This window comes from Struthio camelus, chromosome 6 (genome assembly GCF_040807025.1).
Source record: "Struthio camelus isolate bStrCam1 chromosome 6, bStrCam1.hap1, whole genome shotgun sequence".
Taxonomy (NCBI): domain Eukaryota; kingdom Metazoa; phylum Chordata; class Aves; order Struthioniformes; family Struthionidae; genus Struthio; species Struthio camelus.
This window is the reverse complement of record NC_090947.1, coordinates 37,041,631-37,066,737: the sequence shown is the minus strand read 5'-3', so window position 1 is coordinate 37,066,737 and position 25,107 is coordinate 37,041,631. Positions and strand designations below refer to the sequence as shown.

Below are 25,107 nucleotides of genomic sequence, written 5' to 3'. Positions count from 1 at the left end.
CACTTTCTTGTTAGGGTAACACCAGAGAGGAGAGGCTGGAAATTCTCCAGAAATGTTTAGGCCGTGGGTTCTTTTGCGATGATGAACGTGAGCTGTGCTGAGATCGGAAGCAGGAGATTCCCAAAACTGGTTGGGAACTGATTTCTTTTGCTGGTAGGATGGCTGCAGCATGTCACTGATCGTCAGACAAGTAATTTTAAATCATCCTCTAAGTGATACTCGAGGACCAGCAGAAATAAGAATCTCTCTCCAGTTTATTTCCCTTGGGCTCTTCTCTTTCCTAAGAGTGCTTCAGGGAAAGGGATGCTGCTCATCATGTCGGTGGAGCGCAGGAGCCTTGGGGATGCTGCTGGGAGGCCTGGACCCTCCGTGCTCCTTGCGGAGTGGGAATGGTGTGTGCAGTGGGGGCGGGTTAGGAAAGAGGGAATTAGGCACTGTGTAAGCCTTGACAGCTCCTTCATAATTCAGGGCAGCTGAACTGCAAAACCAACAGATACATTTCCAGATTTCTTGCTGGAGATACTCTGAGAGACTTCTCCACGCTCCTGGAAGCACCTGAGAGAAAGATTGAGAAGTTTCGGGGTCTTTTAGGCTGAATTAGGAAAGAAATTCCAGAGCTGATAAAGAAAGACTGTGGATTATCTCCTGAAAGAACCGGGTGTATATGTATGTGTATTTGTGTATTTTTTTTATTTTACATGTATAAATGAAGTGGTACTAGGTAATGGGAAAACTGGGCAGATTCTGCGAAAGAAAAGGGAAAAATGATATTAAAAATATAGGAAAACAGAGAACAGGTAGTTATTTAAGGAGGGAAAACTTGAAAAAGTATCAAAACTGCAACGGGATGAATAGATTATGAATTGTGAATGCAAGAGTTTAATTGACCATCATATAATACTAACTTTACCATTACTATTGCCTATTTTTCGTATCACTTTTTAAACTTACCCTATTTGTAGTTTCATGACTTTTAAAAATATCACTTCTTGTTGGGCATAGTAAAGTGCTCTTGCTTACATAAGAGAAGATTTACTCCATTTATCAGGAATGCGAGAGATTACTAAGTAGTTTTTACAAAGTGTTCTATATGTGAAATTTTCTATTTATCTAGATATTATTGGTGCAAATGTAGAAAGAGGGAGAACATTTGTGTTCCAGATTCTTCACTCAGAGATAGGCCAAGTGAGGAAAAGTGTTATCTTTTAAAAACAGATAGTAATGCGAGTATGAATATAGACATTTTAGCCTCATGTTGATAAAGCAAATTGATCAGTTGTTCTACAGCTGACAGAACTCTGTGAGCAGATGTAATATTTACTCTGCTAACTCAGATGACATTATTATACTGGGATGATCACAAAAGAGGTTTTTTTTTTTTTTTAAGTGCATCTTCATTTAATTGTTGCGTTCTTTGTGAAAGCCAAAGAAGTTGCAGAGATCCTCTTCAGCAGCTGATTCGGCTAATGGAGCTGTACGTCCCCTAGGCGGTCTCCCTCAGAGTCAACCTTAGAAATAAGCTGAAAATAAGATGGAATAAATTCTTCCTGAACATAATTATCCATAATAACAGCTCTGAACCTACCATATCTTCATCTATCTATCTGTCTGTCTGTCACCAGAATGACTGTTAAATTATTTAGTTTGTTACCTTATATGCACAATCATTAAGTTCATAAGTTCTTTTCCTAACAAACCTAGTGAATGTAGTTAAACTAGATATTGCAGCCCTGGTGAAAAACCTTAACTACGCAGTATAGGCAGAGAACAGGAATGACGTACAGCACTGCTTGTTGAAACGCCTGCAATGGAACGAATAGATTTGGTAAGCCATCCCCGCACCATCCCAGTGGGTAAACTAAACCACACGCTGCAGAGGAAGGCAGTGGGAGGATGGAAGAGCGTTAGTCCATGTGTGTGTCTGGGGAAAAATTATTATTCAGAAACTCATGGAATTTGCATGCTGTACCTTTGAGCATCCTACTAGGCATACATCCAAGAGGATTCTTTGAGTTTGTAGCACTACCCAACCCCAGTATCCCATCCGCAGCTGAGATCAATATTTGATAATTTGTAGTGGAGTAGAAGGCACAAGCAGGAGATGAATTATGAATCAGAAGGAAAAATAAATATCCCTTGATCCCACAGGCAGTCAACTAAAGAAAAAAAACCCAAAGTTTGAGATTTTTATTAAAATTGCCTTCATACAGCTACAGACATGAGTTGTATTGGGAATAGTGCAGGCAATCCGATGTTCCCAAAGATGCATCACAGAAGGGTATGAGGGAATGAACAGAGGGAGTTAAATCCACAGATTCCAGGCCAGGAGAGATCACAGCAGCCATCTCAGCTGAACCTCCTATATCTTTACTCCTGTTCAGCCTAAATTAATTCTCATCACAAAGATCTAAGGCATACCTTTAAAGAGAAGACTCTCGGGGCTGGCGGTTCTGTCATCTCCTTCGCTGAGCTCTTCCACGCACCCCAACCACCATACCTGGCATCAACCTCTCCTTAACTCTCTCTTTCTATATGGCGTAGGTGTCTTTGAACTTTCTCTTTGTTAACCTGAATAACTTTGGCTATTCTAACCTTGCATTGTAATGTTTGCCTTCTGATTCCAAGTAATACTGAGGCTTTCTTAGCACTCTAATTTACTCATTTCATGGTGTGCCTTCCAAGAACTGCTCATTTCATAATAGTGGCAGTCTTACCACTGGTGTGAGCAGAGGCAAGATCACCCTGCTTCTTTTACTGGTGATCCTTTTGTGCTGATGAATTGCATCAACCCTTTCTACCGTATTGCACTGAGAGCTCATAGTACAGTGTTTGTTTATATAAGCCCATAAACTTTTCTCTCCATTCTGCTTTCCAATTACAATCTTTCATCTACAGTTACGATGAGTTAGCCAGGTGAAACAGATCACTTAGTAGTTACTGAGTACCTTGTCTTCCTCGTTATTTTTCTTAGCAATACCATTTTTAATCCACGTAATGTGTTTCCTGCTAATTCTCTATAGTGTAAGCTCTGGAATCACAGTGTCCTGGGGTAATAAATCTGATGTCTACAAGAAATCCCAATATACATTTCAGCATAGTTGCCTCTATCAAACATAACTCTGTCAAACTTTGTTTGACAAGAGCTATGTTCCATAAATTGCTGACAGGTATTAATTATATTGCTAGCCAGTATTTTGTAGGTAGAATCCCAGATTTACTGTAACACTATTTTATTTGGGAGAGATGTCAGGATAACTTCTTCATAGATTGTCAGCTGTCGTCTTTCACCTGTTAGAAGCATGGGATGATATTAACAGACCTCCCACGCTCTGGAGTTTCCCAAGTTTTCAGAAACTTGAGAACTATTACACGTAAGAAATTTTCAGTGAATTGTTTTAAAGACTATTTTGTGTAAGTCATCCAGGGCAGCAGACTTGAAAGTATGCAGTCTTAATAGAGGCTTCCTCACATTCTGCTTTATTGTATGCTTTCTGTTTTAGTGACATCCTCAGAAAGGATGGATAACATGGCTCTTCAATCCAAATTCCAGAAACACACGGTTATTAAAGATCTCTACCTTTTCCAAAGCATTCTTTAGAAATTAACCACCTACGTTTAGTGCTGAGATTTGTGACCATCCTAGATTTTTTAAAGTGACACTACTTTTACTTTCCATCTTATTCATGTGTTATCCTTGTTTCAAATTAGACCAGACTTTCTTTGGAGCAGGAACTTTGCTTTGGTGAATGGGTTTGTGAAGTGTCAGGGATCCCTGAGCGTCCTTGGGAGAAAGGTGCCAAGATAATAAAATAAATCGATCAGTTGCACGAGTGGATGATGTTAAGGACTTATTCACTCTACATAACAAAAATTGAAAAAAAAAAGTGTGTTTATGGCACTTATTTACATCTGAGCTATCAATAAAAAAATCATCATTATGTTCAGGGGCCATCGACTAACTACCGATTATCCAGCCTGAGAAGAGCTCTTCGTCACACAGCAAGCTGGAATGAGACTTCTGTATAAGTTAGTGTGATTACTTTTGAAGATGTATATATATTCAGAACTTGCATCGTATTTTGATGTAAACTTTGTCTGAGAATCTCCATGCATTTTGCAAGCAGTCATTTAATTTATGCACTTCAGGAGTTAACTGCTGCACCTAATATACAGGTGAAAGCCTGGGTTCATTGAAAGGTGTAATTACTGTCCAGTAAAATCTGCCTTTTGAAGAGGTCAGACTTTCAGTTTTCTGTTCTAGTCATTAGGCTAAAGTATTCTTCCAATTTGAGAACAAAGACTTTAGTTTATGTCATTTCACAGTACTCGCTATACTAAAAGTTGTTTCGCATCATGCAAAAAGAGCCCTAGGACTGGGCATTTTGCTGTTGATCCTACAAGTAATTTTAAGAGAAAGGTCTTCGTGCAGGTGAAACTGCCTTGGTAGGGTTTGCCGAAGCTCCACGTCCTCTTGACCGAATGCACGTGGCATGTTGGACAACCAGAAAAGTAGATCATTGAGAAGGATTTACATCCTAATATTGTTGTTTAGAGTTGGGTAGCATATTAATCTCATCTGTAGTCCAAAAATATAATGTGCAGGGATCTGTACAAGCCGAGAGCATGAACATAAATAGTTGTTGATGGTTGTTAACGTCTCTGGAATACAGGACTTGTACTGACACATCATTTCTCACGTGCTGGTTTATTAATAAATGGAGACAGTTCTTTGGCCAGAAAACTTTGGTTTTTGCGTAATACTGCTTAACACTGTATTACAGCATCCTTGGGGATTTTCAGTGCATAAAAATACATACAAAAAGTACATGAAAATATATACCAAAAAAAAACCCCAAAGAAGTTGCAAAATCTTTAATGTCCTGTAGTAGTAAATAACCTGAAAGCAAAACAACTTTCTAGAAAAAGTTTTTGCTTTTTATTCAAAATGAATAGTTGACATCTTTTTTTTTTTGAAAAAAAAAAGTAAGTTGTTAATTCCACACTTCACAATCTTACTAATTTTTCTTCCTAAACAACAGGTCTGATAATCCTGTCCCAAACTCATCAATCCCCACCCCCCTTCCTAGCCAAGACCTAACGTAGCTTGGTAATGTTGAAACGAGGCTTCATTAGTTGTACAGAATATACCAGAGGACATTCACTAGTGCTATATATCCAGAATTTCTATGTAGTCAGTTAAAATTTAGCTACATTTTTCTGAATAAGTGAAGCATGTTTTATAGTAGCATAACCTTTTTCTCCTTTCTCTGTTTGCTTACTACTTCATAAAATTCAGGGAACTGCAATGAATTTCTCAGACATTACTGGGGATTAGTAAAGTTCTTCCGTGTTTCCTTTAGGCTTAATTCAGAACTTTCCTTATACTTTCCGGCTTTTTATAACAAAATAGTTTCTCTTGATTAAACACAACTCTCTAACCTGATTTTAAGTAAAACCAAGGAATCAGTGCTCAATCTCTTACTAGAAATAGTGGGACATTGGAAACAAAATCTTTCACTGAATTGAGGCTTACGTATTTGTTGTATATTTCTTGGTAAAGCTATTACTACAAACAGGTATAAAGCCTTTTTCATAGGAACCGCAGTTAATTTTATAATTTGGATTTTTTCTTTAGTTCCCATGTATTTCCTTTGTTCTTTTTTGTTTTGAAAACTTATGAATCAGTTAAGTGGTAGAAAGAAAAAAATAGGACAGAATTCATCCTGCAGTGTTGTAAATGTTTCCCAAATAGACCTATTTAGCTTTAATCCTTTAATAACATAATGCAGTTTGTCAAACTGTCTGGCATTCTGTGGTGCAGCACTAACCACACAGTGCACAGACTGTCTTAAGATATAGTTAGTGCATGCCTTTATCCATACGGTTACCAGAGCTACAGAATAGTACTGATGTTTTGTTAGAAGTATTCCTAAGGAGATGTCTCGCAAAATGGATGTCCTTCTGCTTGGCAAACCTTTACTCCAGCGAACAGCACTTTCTTGTAGTAGATATACTTGGATCTTAAGGTGTCAGAGTGGCAGAGTGATACTCCAGGAGAGAGTTTTGAGGTTCATTTAGTTCGCAGTGGTCCCATTGCATACGCTGTTGCCACGTAAAGTGTTCCCTTTTAAATGCGATCCTCTTTTTGAGGGAGGTGAACATCCTCTAGGGCATAAACTGATATTTTTGAAGGTCATGAGATAAATCAACAAAACTGCATATTACAGGTGCAATTTTTCTCTCAGTCCTTTTTGCTAATTTTAATAAAGCTACTTTAATATGCTGGTTTCTTTCTACAGGTGATGTATTAAATACTCAGTGCATTTGCTAACTGTCAATGCCTTTGTTGTTGCAGATACAGAAGTGGTGTATAAAAATAGGAATGGACATGTTATTGAACTGAATGTAGAAACAAATACAACTACATTGTTATTGGAAAATACAACTTTTGTAAGTAATATACATTATTTACTCATTTAAAATATTTCACTTCTCAGTGGAAGTCTGCAAACGTTTTTTTCCTGTAACAGCAGAGGCAGAGTATAATACAGAAAAAATGTTTATAACCCGGAATAGATTATATATAAATGGAAAGTATAATCCATTCCTCTGTCAGTGCAATATATCCAGCTGAAGTTGTTTGTCATTTTATTCAACCTACCTGTAAAAAAACAAGATGTTGGAGGCCCTATTGTTGGCAGTAGTCCATGCTTTGTTCAGGCCGTTTGAAGGCTCCCTCCTGGCATATGTGCTAGAGAATCTAGAGGATGTCTGTTATAGTAAGAGATTTCATAAAATGGGGGAATACTACTCAAAACGATGAGAACTTTTCCTTATTTTAGTCAAAATTGTAGCATTTCAACAAAGCAAAGGAGAAGTAATTGAGGAAGCAGGGGCAAATGTTCAAAGTCATATTAAGATTTTCCTTTAAGAAGCAAAGCAGTTAAGTATATGAAGAAAAGTATGTCTTCTAGTCCTACTAATTTCCTGCTTACCTGTTCTTCTGTACTTTAATGGCCATCTAATTGGTTGGGGATTATTCCTGTTGACCAGTAAATGGTACGTACGTGAGTGGCTTTCATATGTTACTGACTAGCGGTAATTGCTAAGAAATGTTTTAATACTTACTCTGCGTTTTCCCTTGTTTGGCTTAGTGCTGTTATTCTCAGTGAACCTTCTTATATCGTATCCTGTAATTCTCATTTATCAGGGTTTTGTAGCATAAATGTTGCTCATCAGTCTTTCCTCATAAGTACACCATACAGACTGCTGGCTGTTTTTGTTAATCCCTGTATTTTCAATTTATTAACATCTTTTGCACCGGCAGACCCAAAATGAGGATTCATTTTCAGCAGGGGTCTTTGGCAAAGGCTGATTTTGCTCCTGGTCTGTTCCTGGCCTTTGCTGATACAGATCCCTCATTTCAAAGCATTAAGCCCCTGGTGATCTTTTCTTCTAACTCCTAGAAACTAGAAAGAGGGGAGCAGAAGGTCAGAGGAGTGAACCTGAGGCTGACTTCCCAATCCAGTGTAAAGAGGAAGTGAAGGAGAAGGGAGAACAGAGTTGTGTTTTAAGGGAGTTTCTGTGAGGTTCCCTTTCTCTCAGCTGCGCCCTCCCGTCTGCAGGGATGCGCCTCGCTGTACCTCCAACCCAAAAAAGACGCAGACCCAGTTAAGAGCGGGTGAAAAGCTGAATTTCTGTGAAGTGCCAACCACAGAGTATTGCAGAAGCATTTTACCTCTTCTCTGGGTGTGTGTAGGTGTGCACATGTGTGTGCGGTAAGCAGAGGATGAACTGTGTCAGACCCATGTGTGTTACCTTTTGTGTATAACTTGAGTGCGAGCAGCTATTTGGACGTTCCTGGCTATAAAACTTGACTTTAATGACAAGGCTTGAGCTTCCTCATAGATAAATTCATACCCCTTTGGCTGCCAGTATTAGGCCCATGTGATGTCAAGTGTAACGGCAGCATGACAAGTTTTTCAGGCCGTTACACTAAACCACTCGTGCCAAGTAATGATGGATCAGTGTGGACAGGCTGCTTCACGCTGTAAGTGTATCCTCTGTAAAGAAAGTTGCTCCTCTTTGGGCTTTCTTAAAAAGTGACCGATGCATCCATAAGTCATGCAGATTGACAGAGACACTAGATATCTACTCTTTATTAGGCATGGGAAACTGATCCAAGACGGATAATATTCGAGCAACCATTTAATAATTATGTATGGAACAGAGGAAAACAGAGATACAGGTGTGGAGTCTCCTTCGCTGGAGATATTCAAAACCTGTCTGGATGTGATCCTGGGCAATATGCTCTAGGTGACCCTGCTTGAGCAGGGAGGTTGGACTAGATGATCTCCAGAGGTCCCTTCCAACCTAAACGATTCTGTGATTCTGTGCTGTTCTCCTGAGGGGCTCCTCTCTGTACCACATGTGACACAGACAAAAGCTAAGAGTGCTAGAAGCAAAGTGAATTCCAGCCACAACTATTTGCGTAGAATTAGAATAAAAAGCTGCAAACAGAGCAGAAGTCTCAGTAAGATTGTTGGCACGTATTTGGCAGAGAGAGCAATGGAAATGTTGCTGTGCCCGAGTGTCTGTCTCCGTTGAAAGGGGGCCAGCAGTCCTAACAGGAGATCATAACATTATGGAGGCAAGCTCTACGGCTGAAAGCAAAAGCTGTCCTATTCCTCTAAGCACCGTTGTCCCCAGCTTCACACTGCTAAATGTACTTGTCCAAAGTTAGACACCTGGATCGTTAATCAAACATTTTCCCCGCTCAATGTCACATCTGCTTAATCACTAGTGTATAATTAGAACGGTGCTGGTTTAATGACTCTGCAGAGCTGTCTTATATTAATAAAAAATATAGCAGGGATCCAAGATATGCCATGGCAGTGCAAGTTCCCGCGTTCTCCCTCTCATGGAAGAGTCACCTTTAGATGGGCGTTATTAGTCCCTTTGAATATGCATCCCCTCTCCTGTTTGCTTCTCTGCTCAAGTAACCAGCAGAAGTGGAGGAGTTTTTCTTTGTAATGTTGATAATTGTCTATTGAAAATTGAACTACCATGATAAACTTTTTGCACAGAGACAAGCGGCTGGTAATGGCTCTGTCACTACTGGCTGTATTTGAACCAGTGGCTTAGAAGTGATTTTCTTTTTTCCTCGATGCTAATCCCCTGAAGCAGTCTTCTGCTGGGTACAGATCACTGGGTCTTGTTTTGCATCTCAGAGCGTGCCATGCTTGTACAAAGTATGTTTCTTCTATCTGCGTTTCTTCTGTCTTTTTCTGCTGTGTTCCCTTTTCAATATGTGTATCAGCACAAAAAGCAGCCTGCAGTTTTATTAAAAACATATGTGTTATATATAAAAGATTTTCTAAGAATAGCTGGGTTTTAAGCCATGAAGTTGACCTGGAAAGACAAAAAGCTAGTGTTTTGTTATTTTAAGGTGACTTTTTCTCTTCCATAGAGAAATGTCTGCCCGAAGTTCCTGAATTAAAATATCTTTTCCCGGTTTCACTAGGATTTATTCAGACAGTGGAGTAAATTACTGCACTTCAGTCTAATTAAGCCGTTTGTCCTCTTCAAATGAAATCCTTTTCTGTAAATACCCTATTAGTAAAACAATCTAGCCTTATAAAATAAAGCTATCAGCAAAGCAGTTCAATGGATAACCAAATAGAATGATATAAGAGAAAACAGTGGCTTCTAAAGCACCAGGAATATCTGTTAGCATCTCCGGAGGGCATAGTTTAAAGTCAGGTTTCCAAGCTATACCCGCCCTCTGAATTTATTCATGTAGTGCATCCTGTCTAAGCTGCCTAGTAAACAGTTAATATCCTAAGCCAGTGGCACATAAATGTTAACAGCTGGAGGCTGGGCGACTTCTTTATCAAATGGAGCCAAAAAAGCCCCAGACATTAATCACTGTGTGGCATCCTGATGTTTGTGATGCTGCCTCGATACGCGATTACAATATGTCCTCTATCACAGCTGAGGTGCCTATCACCACGATTGGCAGTGACATGCCTACCAGGTATTCGGCATTTAGCAGTGCTTTATTGCACACCACAGTTCCAAAATAAAATGATGTTATACCGTGCTCATATAAGCGCTTCTAGCATTTAAAAAGCTTTTTTAAATGCCTTTTGCTTATCACTTACTACATAAATAGGCAGTGACTAAAAGCAGGTTACCAGCTCATGCACAGCCCAGCCACACGATGTGGAGAGGAAGTCTGGAGGTCTGTTTTGCGTATGGGAGGCTGTCCGTCGGATCCCTTATCAGCCTACCAGCTCTGGCTCCCTGCTTTGTTTAAGCCCAAAACAAAATAAAAAAGGAAAATGAGAGAGGAGGCAAAGCATGCATAGGGACTGTGTGTTCTGTTGTAACGCTATCCAAACTAGAATCTCTGAAAGAGGCTATTAGAAATTTTGCCTTGATTTCCTCCTTTAAAAAAAACAATAGCTATGAAAAAGGTAAAAGCTGTTATTTGTTAGCCATCAATTCCATTGCTTTTAGGGTAGACGTATATAAAAATTCACAGATGTCATGCGTATACCCTAGCAAACACTTGATCCAAAATCCTAGGTCAGAAGCGAATCCAGCATGCCTGCTTAAACCTTCCTTCCATCCTAGATGATAGGATGTACTTCGAGTCCTAGAATGAGGGGCTTTTGATTTGAATGTGATGCCAGGCAATACACGTATAATTGTTTTCAGTTTGGAAATTTAGATTTTAGAATAAGGTATTTACAACAGCTTCCCCCTAGCCGTACGCTTTGGACTCTTCTCAACTCCAGCAATCGCTGACCTGCTCTCCCCCTTCATTTCTGTGCCTTTCCAAGAAGGCTTGCATTTCAAGCTCAGGGGAAAGTTCATCCTGGCCCACAGCAAACAAATCTTGTTAAGTTGCAAACCTGTTTCCCGGGGCTTGCCTGGAATATACCGTCGAGTACGTTGCGTTACTGCATTACTGTGGGCCGTCTTTTACACAAGGATGGAGAGAGGAGGATTACTTTTTGCTGCTTGCTAATTAGGGGATGGCATCAGAAGGGTGAGCAGAGCAGAAGTAGTCTTGGCTCATGAATCATGATTAGGCTGTGGCAGCCCAGCTGTGAAAACCCTATAGCGGCCTCCAGCCAAAAGTGGAGAATTAGAGTTTTTGTCTGAACAGAGCTTTGGCAGGCAGCTTTTTTTCTGCTGTTTCACAGAGCATTGTTCATAAACAGCCCTTCTTGCTGATAATTCTCTTTTCCTGATTTTTTTGTTTTGCTCTATTTTTTTTCCATACCACACCCCCTTCCTCTTCCGACAGGAAACTCAGTGCAGGCATCTTAATGCAATTATGGTTCCTTTGTTGGTTAATGGGGCTTTAATTGCAAGAGTAGTTTATGTGCTTATACTTCAAGAGTCTTGCACAAGAGATTTAATGAAAGGGTGAATAATGGTAAATACATTAAACAACATTATATACCCACATAAATATTAGTAATTTTTGCAATAGCGGACATTGTAATGACCTGCACATGTTGCAAATAGGTTGTTATGATCATTGTAACGTTATCTCCTCTCCCATGCTCCTCTAAAGGTTGAATAACCCCCTCAGCAAAACCTTTCCGGCAGAGGGGTTTTTATGAGTGAAGGTTTATTGTTGCAGTGTGACAGCGCGAGTAGAGACAGCACAGCCTGACAGATGGAGGGGCTGCAGCTGCTGTGGTTTGGTGGTGGCCATTGGTTTTTGACCAAGTGGAGGAGGTTTCCGCCTACAAAACGCAGCGGAGAGCACGCTGAACTGTCAGGTTAGGGGCCGTTCTGCGTCTCTCCAGTTATTACTACTGATGAAATCATTTCTTGGTGCAGAGTACAGTTAGGGCTAGCTCTGCTGAAGATGGCAAATGGGAGGGAGAAAATTCTGTGGTTTGTTGGTTAGAGGTTATTTTCTGCCAGAAGAGCGATAGTGCCAGACTCCACTGAGATTCACAGGGCGGTTCATGCTTTGTATCCCACCATCGCCTCCTCCCGTGCGTGGACTGTATCGTGGGGCTCCGTGAGGACCTGTAGGAGGGCTGTAGCAGGAGGACTGGTTTGTGTTTCTGAGAGCTGCCAGTCCAGGACACCCCCCACCATCATGTACGGTTTAGTTTGGATGATGTTGTTAAGCGCATAACTTCTTTTACACTGGATAGGGAACCCAGGGGTTAAGAGTTAGGTGTTATGGCACATAGCACTGCAGCATTTTTGGATCTAGACTAAGCGCTCCGGGTGGCACGGGCAATCGCACAGTAAGGAACGTAACCTAGGAAACCCACGTTCTTCAGCCTACTAATTACCATGCATTTTCCTAATTACAACCTGACTCTCTTCTCAGAGGTCCCATGTTTTTATGGCTACAGTATTTGCTCTTCTGCTCTTGCACACGGAACTGTTCTCGCTTCTGACCTCCCAGCGGTCCTCCCAGGTATTCTGCTTCCAGTCACGGCAGCGGTGATCAAAAACCGATCCCACTGATAGCTGGCATCACGGGAAAAAAACTGAACACCAAATACCTTGTCATTTTTCAACTGGTGTAATTCTGTCCCATCCAATTCCTCTTACGCCTTGCCATTTGGCCGGGGCCTGTCTGCTAAGTTGAGCTGAATACCTGTGAATGCTAATGAGCGTGGATGTTTGGTTGTACCAGTTAGTTAAAATTCTGATATAGATGTAGGTATGTGATGCAGAGAGCAGTATAATTTGCTATAGTTAGTAGTATTCCTAACAGGTTTAAAGTGACAGTCTAGAAATGGATTCAAGTCTTGGAAGTATTTTATCCTTGATGAGTGACAGAAGTACTAAAAGCCTAAATATGTATAAAGTGGCTACTAAACAATAATTAGAGAAGGATAATAACAAGAGTGTGGATGATGTAAGTATGTAAGAAAAGTAAAGGTTAAGAAACTGAAATAGAAGAAGGGGTAAAACTAAAGGAGAAAAATACCAAACAAATAGGTTGAGTAAACTCCTCAGAAGAGGAAATTTCCTCTAGTTAATTGACTTGAACTGTAATTTATTATTTCACTTTAAACTATCCCATTGAAACTATAAAAAAGCACTAAAATTAGTTTGACAGGATAGGGATGCATTCCTATAGCTGTAGGCTAGACTGTCTTACAGTGCGTTTCCATCTGTTTACTCTATGGTATAGTTTTGAAAGACTACAAATAAGACACCAATTTAAATGCAACAGCAATGAAAATTCACCCAAATTATGAAGACAACATTTTCTAGTGGATGGAAAATATTGAGCTAGAACGTCAGGACCAAGGTGTAAGAAAATGGAAGAAATAAAGGGGAGCTGGTGCTGCGGGGCCCTCACTGGCAATGGAAATCAGATTAAGGCTGAGGCAGAATGAGCATCTCCTGTCTGATTCCCATAGGTAGTTATTCTTTTGACACCTATGACACTTGGCAACGTTAAGCGTAATATTGTCTTAAATTCTCATAGGCACAATTGCAACAGGTGTTTCGGTTGACCGCAAAAATACATAAGATGCGAAATGACAGGATTCGCCCATGCAAAACAGTGACCTCGGAAATCAAACTTGAGAAAATGCTGTTCATCCAATTTTTTTGGTATCCATTTTAATAATCCATAAGGAAAGGTGGAAGAAAAAGCTGATTGCTGGGAGGGTGGGTTCCCCTTGTATTGCAGAATCTCATTCTTTTGCTTTCTCTCACACTCTTTCAAACTATTCTCATCTTTTTTTCTTTCCGTGCAAAACTGTGTTTAGCAAAAAATACCAGGAATTTGGAGAAGAGAAGGAAGCTAGAAAGCTAAAGGGCGAAAGGTTGTTCAAATACACTGTCTCGTTTTGCCTCTGTTCGACTTTTACTTTTGTCTCTAGCCATGATACTGGCAGTCATTGCTTATCCGTGCATCCTCACGTCCTGGATCACTGTCAGGAAAAGAACCCAAACCCTTATCACGTGAGGCTTTTCTTTCAAAGGAGCCTAGAAATACAATGTTTAATATGGTTAGATCTAATTATATAGTCGGTGGGGGTTTTGTTTGGGTGAGAAACGCAAAATCAGATCTAGGAGCTTGCTTTTATGACTGAACAGTTGAAGTGGTGTCAAATTCAGCACTGTAGCTAAAACTGATGACAGATTTGTGAATTAAGAAGGGAAGACAGTGTACCAGTATTTAAAAGGCCGTGTTTTGGCTCCTAATTATGCAACAGTGTGAAATGCAACTATTTTAAGGACAAGAACAGTTTATCTAGTCAAAAGTGTTTTCTGCTTGAATGTAGCTGATGGTTTTTCAAAGGGATTTGAAGTCTTGATGTGGCTACATAGAACTGACAAAGCTGAGGGATATAAGGAAGTTTCTGTATCTTCTTCCTTCCCTTCTGCCTTTTCTCTGTGTCTGTTTGAAAGGGGACACGGGCATGTACAGAGCGCACAGGGCAGCGCCGCTCAGGATTACCCTGAGCCTCCTAACCAGCTGGTCCTCTGCAGTGATGCAGAAGGAAACTTCTGTATCAAGGGACCGTGCCTAATTAGCGAGCTGGATTTCTCCCTGTTTCAGAGCTTATTTGTCCAGAGCTGCATGTCTTACAGGTCAAGAAGAGATTAACCCTAGAGGCATATCCATAAGGGCAGCATTAAAGTCTGTCTTGCTGAAAAAGGCTCGACAGCTCCCAACAAAGCTTGAAAAGTTGCAGATATGCAGAGTTGATAGGGGAACAAGCAGGACTTTTCCAGATTTTTCATCATGAGATATTTTGAGGTTTTTTAATTCCCACTGTTTGCAATATGATATTTTTCCAGCATTCTCTTTTAAACTTGAAAATGAGTTCTCCTGAGAAGGGAACATATCCCTCAGGTTAAAGCCTTCATGAATTTCTTTGTGATAAATAAATATATCTTATCCCTGCAGTGAATATCATGTATTTTTGTCTTGGCTTCAGCTTAAACAAAACAAAACAAACAAAAAGAAGAGAGATAAATTTCATATGGAAATTAGAATCATCAATAGCTGTACAGTGTCCCAGAGGCTTCAGTGGCATACATCCAGCCTACCTTCTTTTAAACCCATCACCAGCTGATCTTCTCCCCTCAGGCATGGAGTCAGGGGTTTGTTGCTTGAGGAAACACCTTAGAAGTGTTTATGGGGAAAAATGAAGTCTGTCTGTCTTTTATTTTACTGAATTAGCAGATTCTGAGCTTACTTCCTGTGTTAGACAGGAGGAACGAGTCAGGTGATTTTTTTTGTTTTTCCTGGTTTTAATCTAGAAGGCTTTGTTTTGCACGTGCAAGTGCAGAGTTTCTGAATTTATCGCCAAAACTTGGCTTGTATCAAAAAAAAAAAAAATCTAAGAAAATTTTAGTTACTTAAATCCCTTTGAAATTCAATTAGAATTTGTTTTCTTACAGCCTTGATTATAAACCCAACCTCAAGAAACAGGCTAATAATATTTTTAGGATGTTTTGAAGAAATCAGCATAGCTGTCAACACTGGCAATGAACACATGGTTTCTGTTGATCTCATATTTATTGTTTCTTAAGCAGAACATTAAAAAGTATAGCATAAGTTTATACTCCTTTTAGCAAGAATAATCCTATCATACCAGCAAAGAGAAAAGTATTTTGCCAAAACCATTACCTGCAATCAAGAGTTTATAGCTCATTGGCATTCCACTTGCACCATGTGTCTGAGACATTGCTGGAACCAGGCAAAATTTTGCAGGTGAGCATAAACTGAATGAACAAGGTCATCTTCAGTAGGATTCAAATAATTTTAAATCCCAAATCCACAACACTCTACTTGGATACAGAACATGAGGCTAGCTCTTGCTGGTGATGCCTAACACTGCCAATACTTTGCAGCTGAGCTACTTAGGTGTTTTGCATTAAGTGCCTCATTATTTTTGTAGTGGCACAACTAGGGCCTGAAGTTTCTTACTAAATACAGGAAATGGTAAGTACTTTACTCCCTGAAAATGAATTTGGAAGGCTGCCTGGGTTATACGTTGCTGAAGACTGAGGTAGTGGGGCGATAATGAACAAATTGTCGAAAAGCAGAGGAATATCACTTCTAAAAATGTTTCAGTGATTTGCCAAGCAAAGGGAGTGTGGTTCATGTGGTTGGTCTCTGCTGAAAGGTGGTTATCTCATAAAAGCTAGTTATCACACAGCAGAAATCTAAGCTGCATACTTTGTAGTTAAAACAAAAAAATAATTCTAAAACCATCCTTTTTCTATTGTCTTCTTTCCTTAAGACTGCAATTTTTTTTTCTGAACTTGGGGTAGTGTCATGCTCTTACAATACAACTTCTCATCGAAACTCCCCCCCCCCCCCCCTTTGATTTCTTTGGATAACTTGATTCTGATTATATTATCTAGGGACTTGAGTTTAACCTGTATGTCAAAATATAGCGTATTCTCAGTTTCTTGGAATATCAGCTTCCTTATTTGGAGGAATGACTCCTTAGCTACTCTGAAGATATTGGCTTGTGATTTCTGGTTTGTGTACCTTAAACCTCTATTGAATTCATTAGTTTAGCAGTGGGATTAGACTAAACCGAACAGAATGCATAAGAAACAAAATCGGGGAAAGCCTTTGAGTACTGGATAAATGTATTGCTGCATAGCTATTCATTTCTTTTCTTTCATCCTGTAGTTTTGTGATTCTGTTAGTTTTCCCAACCTGTTTCTTGTGCTCTTATCTATGTTTTTCACTACTTCTCCCTTTCCCTTTCATTCTGCAAATAGATGCCTCCAGATTCATTTAAAATTATTTCCTTCAATGCCCTTTAGAACGTGCTCTTATCTTCCTCTTACATTAGATGCATTAAATTCTTTCCGACATCAACATTACCCCTTGATTAAATTACAGCCCTGAATTCAATTGGGTGTCATGTAGTCTTAGCTAGATATAAAGCAATATTATTTTTATAATGCTACCTTATGTTTCACTTTTCTTTCCACTAAGTGTTTTACGTATAAGAAAGAGATTTTCTATAGTGCAAGTTGTCTTACAAAATATTTATATACATGGCCTTAATAGAAAAGCAATAGAGACATAGTGCACAGCTATTCTTTTTCTTGTACATTATCTTTAAGCTTAACCTAGTGATGAATCTCCCTCATAATTATTCATGAAGTACACACCAACCGAAGTGTCCTCCGTCATCCTCTGTAAGTGAATTGGTTATAGTTGCTCTCCTTGTAGTCCAATTGGCTGATATCACTAAGAATTATTTTCATCCTTCTTTTGGGAAAACTGTATAGGTGTTCTTAATCAGAACGACCTTATGAATGGGAAATTCTTAAATTAACTGTAAGAAAATTGGGAAAACAAAATCCTTCCCTATTCTAAACTCACTTGTATTGTTAATTCCTTTTAGGTAACTTTCAAAGCGTCAAGATACTCAGTTTCACCAGACTTAAGATTTGTTCTTCTTGCATACGACGTTAAACAGGTAAGCCAACTACTCATACAGTCAGCAGAGCCGCTTAATGAAAACTCAGAAGCACTTGCTGTTTGGTGTGTTTTGTCTGTGATTCCGCATAGTATACTTTGATTCAGGTACTTAATTTCTCTGGACAAAACTTTGTGATGAAATGATGGTGTTTAATTGTGTGGGGAAATATCGCGAGACTCTCCGTGGGTGAGAATCGACGTGGCTCCGTGGAAACGTCGTGCCGCTTCCATAGCAGAGCTTCCCTAACTCTTACACGACTCTGTCTGGGTTAGGTGCAAGCCTATCTTTCAGTAAGCCTTCCTGTCTTAAGCAGCTGGATCTCTCGTTCATGAACTGTCTTGCATGAAAATCTAGGCTGATTCAAGTCACAGAAGTTTTATCGTTTACTTGAATAGTCTGAAACTTGGTAGTCTGAAAGTCTCTTGGACTGTATAATCCAGTGTGTTCGTTGTTTCTCACAGCATGTAGGTAACAGAGATTTTGTAGGTTATTATTTTGTCAAAAAGAGTTTCAGTCAATGATGCCATAATACAGTTTTCTAAAATCATAAATCTTTGAACACAAAACTGAAAAAGATTTTAAAAACTCCCTCTGTGAACTCAGTGATTGTGTGTAATATTACAACACAGTGTTACAGAATAGTTCTAGACTGATAGACTAAGTGAATATTGAAACAGTATTTTTTTAAAAATTTTGGAACTGTAAAAATATGTATTAGTTGCCTTAATATCATAAATCAGTGCTCAGATATGAGAAGAGATTAACACTATTACTTTAAGTAAACTACCATAGTGTAGAATAATTAATGTTTCATATTGGTAACTGATGATATAATACCTATGTGTTGTGTGCTGAATTTCTCAGAAAATGAAATATATATTTGCAGGTGAGTACAGGAGCCTTTCAGGACTTCTGGTAACATTGCATACATGTAATTTTAATGGTAGTATCTGCAAATATCTGGAAAATATGCTGGAAGCTAATCTGAAATATTCTAAAGATGTTGATGTAAAATGATTCATTTCTTTGAGGCTTAATCCAAATCACTAGCATTTTTCCTACTGATTCCAGTGGATTTTGGATCTCTTTTTACAATATGTATTGACAAATAAAAAGGAAACAATGCTGCTAAATCAACACTCAATTCCCTGTTTTTGATATGGAGGATTCCAGTTTGATTCCTGGCTGGAAAATACTTGCTCCTTGCGGTTCGCCTTCTTTGTTTTTTCTTATTCTGTGAAAAAGTTTAATTATCCTTATATAGATTTAATTTCCTTGCTTGAAATGCTGCAATTTTTGTTTTGAATGGATTGCTTGGAATTTTTTTTTTGTGATTGCGTATATAGCTGATATAGAAAAATGGGAGAAAGAAAGTATCTATTATTGTTTCTTATACAGAGAATCTAAATGAGGTAACATCCGGGATGAATCCTTACCCCTCAGTAAAGAGAGAGCCACCAAAGTGCCAAGAGCTCTCTCCATCCCTACTGAATATATCGCTTTGCAGGAGAACTGCCTTTCCAATTCCGTTTCATGGAGTTGGTGCGTACAGTACGCTATTGTACAGTCCACGTACCGCTAGATCCTCCGAGGGTACCTTCTGCATCTAGCCATGCCTCGTGCTCAAGTATGTTGACACGAAGTAACTGAAATGAGGAAGAGAGACGGTTTGGCAAGCAGTTTGTGGTGGTAGTGCTGGTTGGCTTTGGGTGAGGCTTGCACCACCACCTCGCGAGCGCTCCGGCTGTGCTCACAGCTGTCAAATTAGAAAAATACTACACTTGCGGCATCCTCTAGAAGTGACAGTGATGGTGCTAATATTAATAGCTGGCTGCTGTCAGCTAGATCTTCAGTTGATGCAAGTCATAACAGTGCCGTTTATATAAGTATGGAGTGGTGCCGTAAGAATCTGTTCTTTAGGGTAGAAGTGAAAATCTCGCAGGGTGGGGAGGCAACGTGTGTGACATAATTCTTTCATAACTTAAAAAAAGTTATTATGGTGCACATGTGGTAAAAAGCCAGTTTTTCTCCCAATTGTATGATTTTTGACATACTTGTTAGGCTGCCAGGGTGCTTTGATGTTTGCTCAGCAGGTTTGCAGGCACAGACACGCAGTGCCGCGGAGCGCCCTTTTCTTTCTGCGAACTAATACTTCTTCATGTTGTCAATGGTTAAGTAATGTTTGTTCTTCTTGAGCCTTCTCTTACCATTTTTTTTCTCAGTCAGAGCTTGACTTGCTAGGTCTGCAGAAGGGGGAAGCCTCCTGTCCAGCTTCTTCCTCCTCCCAGCTGTTAACCATCAGGTATAAACTCCACCTCCACAAATTAATTAGAGATTTTCAAATTGGTTGCAGTAGAATTGGGCCGGGTTCTATCTCCAGAAGGCCATCCTGCTTAAACGTATCCATTCCCCAAAGTGAGATTTTGCTTTTGTCGTGTATTACAACACAGCAGATGTAGGTGGAGTTTTTAATAATAACCGGTGCAAGGAACTGCAAATAACCTTTTGCAAACTTTTAGCTGGTCTTACCACCTCATGTAAATTGGCACAGATCTCTGGACTTTACTAGCTGTGTCTGTCCTTGTTTTCCCTAATTTGTTATGGGTTTAGGTGCTGTGTTGCACTGTAAGATATTTGACTGGATTTCTGCTCTTGCGGAATAATAAGGCTTTGGGGTTTTTAAAATGATAATGGATGTTTACATATATTAATCTGTGTTCTTTGTAGCATACAGTAATACAGCTGGAACAGATTTATTAATCAACAGTTTTATAAATAAGCTAGTGTGGTTCAGCTGAACAGATTGAGGAAAAATAGAGACAAATGTTTCTTTAAGACATTTTGTCATGAAATTGTAATTAGAAACAAGGTTATTTTGATGTTTGGATTAAAAATAAATGTTGAGTTAAATTAAATAGTTGAATATTTATTTTAGTGTTGTCAGCATTTTCTTTAATCTATTTTATGCTTGGAATGGCAAACTTTAATTAAATTTGCAGTTGTTTCAGCACAATTAAGAATGTCCTCTATGCATAACGGGACATAAATCTGCATGAAAATAAGCCATCTTTGGATACAAAAGTAATAATTAAATGAATCATTTAAATCATGCTTAATAGAAGGAACAAAACCATTTTGTGTGGCATAGCAGCTGTTTTAGTATAGCTCTATAAACTTCATGCGGAAGAAAATTCCTTTGCTAAAGAAGTGAAAGTGTTGTAAATTTATTTTTTTCTGGACCTTGAATTCCCTCCGTCTTTATTGTAGCAGGTTAGAGAGAGCAGCCAGCGTCGGTGGCATAAGCAATCGAAGGCTGTGGCAATGGTAGAGGTGCTTTCTGAGTGTTATCTGCCACAGCGCTCCACACTTCTGAAATACTTTCAGCAGTTCTCCGAGTTTGCTTGACTTTGCCAAAACTTGCCTGGATCAATTTTATGCCGTTCCGACTTTCTTCGCTGTCACTCACCCTAATTTGATCAGCGTTGCTGGAAGCCTCTCGCTTTTGCAAGGCAACAAATCGATGAGCAGGAGCTAATTGGAGAACGGCGCGCGCGCCGCTGTCCGCGCGCTCCCGGGACAGCGCGATCGCAGCAGCCGGGAAGCCGCCGTGCGCCCTGCCTGCCGTTCTGCAATGGTGCTGCTCTGGTTGTGCTTTTGCTCTGACGTTTGTCAAGGTACGAGCGGAGAAGGTGATGCTCCAAAGGGCAGAGCCGCTCGAGCAGTTGAGGTTTCCAGAGGAAAGGCTGTTCTGCTATTGCTTTTAATAAGGGCTGTGTTAAAACGCCGTTTAAAGTTTTTCTCGCTCTGCTAGTGGTGACGTTCACAACTGCCAAAAACAGTGATTTATAGCTTTGATTAGAAAAAGGATATCGGTAGGCTTTTTGCTGAGGCATTACAGGCATGTTCTCCCCATGTTCTTGCCAGATATACCCCAAAGAGCATGTGAAAAAGTAAATAAGAGCAATTCCTCTTTTTCTTTGCAACTTCCCCCCCCCCTTTTTTTTTTACTTGACATAGTAATCCCTTGCTTGTGATTCCAGTCTTTCCCTGCCAACTGCCCTTTCTTTCTCCCTTCTTTCAGATCCCTTTTGAATACCAACTTATAGCAGTCTTTCCTACTTTCCTCTTTTTGCCATTAGTAAGGCATGATTTTCCTCTTTCAATACAAGCTGCATTATGTGTGTATTTTTACCTCTTTGTTCAGAAACGTACTTAAAAAGGCAAATTAAGGTTCATCTCTAGTCTAGAAGCATAAGCAACAGAAGGTGTATTTGCACCCTGTAAAATCACAGATGTTTTCCTGAATTCGGACTTCAAACTGTAATTCCTGCTGGCGAAAGGATTTTAATGGAACCGTGTATTTAGCTTATAGCACTGTGAGAGCAACTTCTAATAATCCTTGTGGGGAAGATTAGGGTGAAGAGTAAGCCCCTTCAGAAAGGTGGGAGAGAAGCTGAGTTACGGAGCTTAACGTTTTTGGAATTCATCAATGAGTAGCGAATGACAAATATTTCGGCAGCGTTTCTGAATGTTAGTAGCTCAACATTATCAAAGGAAAGGTGAGGGCCCAACACGATACCTGAAGTCAAGAAGCCCAAAGAGAAGGAAGTTGCTTGTCTGCTGTGTGCTGATGCCGGTCGTCGCTTTGCTGCTCTACCGTCTATTTTTAGAGGCTCACGACAGGGAATGCTGACCGCAGAGGTGCTGCCCTCCTCGAGCTTTCTGAGATCGCCTCTGATAGTGGCTTACGCGAGTGCGCTGACGGGATCTACAGGAGTTTGTCTGCAGATTAAAAGAATCCACGAGGGGGAAAAATTCACTGAAGTCTTAAATCATGATTATCTGTGCTGCGTTGGGAGATTGTCTTCCTACCAATTACGTTGAAACGAAATGTTCAGTTGTCAGTAATCTTCTTGGTCAGTGAAATTAATTATTGGATTTGTTTCTGCAAAAAAATTGAAGAGCAAAGAAATGGCCTTGCATTATTTCTTATTTTTAATCAAGAGACCGTTCAGCATTAAAGTGAAATATCAAAACATGCGCAGGTGTGTGGAACAAGGTGGTTCAAACAGTGCTTGTGAATACCTGACCTTGAAGAGCATTTTCTGGAGTACTTTTCTGGACAATAACACCTACAACAACGAAGAAATGAAATCTGCCTGTTACCACATGGAAACAATACAAATTTGCTCAGCAAGATCTCTCTCTACAAGATAATAAGAAAGGCTTCTTACCCCAGCACAACTTCATTTTATGTAGCGCTATGTATGAAGTAAAGATCCACTGTGAAATTCACATTGTTAATTTTTTTTCCTCTAGAAATGTGCTAATCTTCAGGTTTTTCTTGTGAATTTTTGTTGGTCCTTAGAGTCATTCTTTATCTACTCATTTCTTAATTTTGAAATGAGTCCTAAAGAAAATCATGCATGCGCACAATCCTGAACTTAGGAGATCTTAAGTCGGATCCAGACATGACTTTTCCCATTCATCTTTATTTCAAGAACATGAAAAGACCAGTTTTTATCAACTTTAGGGCAGTGAGGAAAAAATCAAGAAGGGAATTTTTAGTTAGCTCCACTCCCAAAATTCTAAATTATTTCTTGTAAATAGTTTTGTGATATATTTTATTCCTCTACTAGATACAACAGCAACAGGTTTTTAAAAGGTCAGGTATTAAGCAACCCATGGAAGAAGACAACTTCAAATTTAACCCCTTTAAAGGCTATTGTTCTGCTTTGGGTTAAAGTTTTAAATGGACAGAGCAGAATTTCTTACAGCAGAATCGCTAGGCTGTAGGTAATCTTGGCACGGTGCTTACCTGTTATTTATACTTTTTTCTTTCTTTAATTTAAATGGATTGACAGATATGTGTGGCATTTTATAGATCTAAAAAGACAAAGCTTTGCCTAAGGAGGTAGCATGCCTTGTAGAAAATCTAGCAAAATTAATTTGTCACAGTATCTGCTGTCATGAATTTTTCCCATTGGAATATTCATGCAAATACGTATTATATATCCAGGGTTGCATCTGAATTACATGGCAAAGTGTAACAGCCACAGGTCCTGCTACACAGAAGATGGGGAAACATGAGGGAACATTTTATACACAGAGCGTATCATGGGCAATTCTTTGCTTAGCGTTTAGCTTATGTACAGCCTTTTCTCGTTTCATCCACGTTGCATTGGAAGTACTTGCGTTCAATTCATTAGACACCTTACTGCTCATTAAAAATAGCAGAGTTATACCTTGAGTACCTGCAGATCTCTTGCATTGTTTAAACTGTAAACGAAGCCAGCTTGACTTTTTTGGTGATGGGGTAATGGGACTTGCTCTGTCCATGAGCCCCTGCAGAACGGGGGCACGGTGTCACAGTTGCTCCTTTACAAACGTTTGAATTAAAAAGGTAGGGAAACTCAGCTATTATTTGGATGCTTCCGTTAATTTTTTGGATCTCGTGTGTAAGCCGTCACGTGACGCGTCTGCGCATACGCGTCCACCTACCTGTTTTTGTTGTCTGAACAAAGGATAAATGATATCATTGGAGATGCAGGTTTTTTAACTTATTCCAAAAAGTGCTTACTTTCGTTAGCTGATATGTATCCGTATATGCAGGTTCAGCCCTATCTAACAGCTGAAAAATAGATCAGATTCTACTTTTTGTAGGAAACCACATGAGGCAAGATTTTGCTGTCATTCCAATAACCTACCGGGGTTCTGTTGCATTTTTATTTCCAGGAGTGCAGTTCAGCCTCAAGTTCTGTAAGTAAACAAAGATAGTTCTACTCTGAGCATAAGATGGCTCTTTTTTCTCATTTGGAATCATCAGAGTTGAAAAATGAGAGTTCATGTCTTTAACTTGTTGTTCACAGACCACCTTGAAAGAAGAGCCTTGCCCTTTGCTATTGTTCAGGAAAAAATGAATTCTAGGACATTTGGCTTCCCAAGCAAAATGTTTATTGACAGAAAAAGTGTTTGTTTTCAGTAATACTGTCATTGCTACCAGGCAAGAATACTGTTATTTCAGGAGTACTCCGGTAGTGTCCAGCTGAGTTTCTGAGAACTAACAATGTAAAAACTCAGTCTTAACCCAGCTGTGATCGTCTTGTGGTCACACTGCTGCAGCTCGTAATGCTCGGCGGTGGCTGGAGTCCCTGGGCGCTAATGCTATATAAATAGGCAACATTACACTGTTTAATTCAGCAGCTCCCTTCAGCTGTGAACAATTTATTTTATACAACGTGTGTCGTAGCTTCTGATGTGGAGCTGCCAACCCTGTCGTGTCCTCCCTGTCTCTTTTCGGTGCATAGGTAATGTCCAGAAATGCCCACTGCAAGTGAAGAGTCTGTCCATCAGAGCCCGTAGACAAAAAAAAAGCAGAGTTTGAGGGATTTTTTAAAATTAATTCCACTTATCTCCTGCTACAATCTAGTGTACATACTAATGATTTCACCAGAAATAGGATTCTATATAAACCTAATTTTACAATTACATTGTAATTGCATATTTCTTAGAAGATGAGGTGCTACTGATGTTTTTACCAAATAGATACCTGTGAGAGTAACTCTTCCTCAGCAAGGCTGACTAGAGAAATAAGGTTATTTGGAGGAGACGGAAGAAAAAAAAAAAAAAGGGACAGCCT

The 25,107-nt window shown here is 39.5% G+C and overlaps 1 protein-coding gene across 3 annotated transcripts in view; it reads left to right on the top strand.

The window, feature by feature from the left end:
* The window catches only part of DPP10 (dipeptidyl peptidase like 10), a 552,866-nt gene that overhangs the window by 395,826 nt on the left and 131,933 nt on the right, over positions 1-25,107 (top strand). For all 3 annotated transcript variants that reach the window (XM_068949176.1, XM_068949174.1, XM_068949175.1), the window contains exons 4-5: positions 6,356-6,450; positions 17,391-17,465. In XM_068949176.1, coding sequence (XP_068805277.1) covers positions 6,356-6,450; positions 17,391-17,465 — 170 coding nt within the window. The remainder of the gene's footprint in view (positions 1-6,355; positions 6,451-17,390; positions 17,466-25,107) is intronic.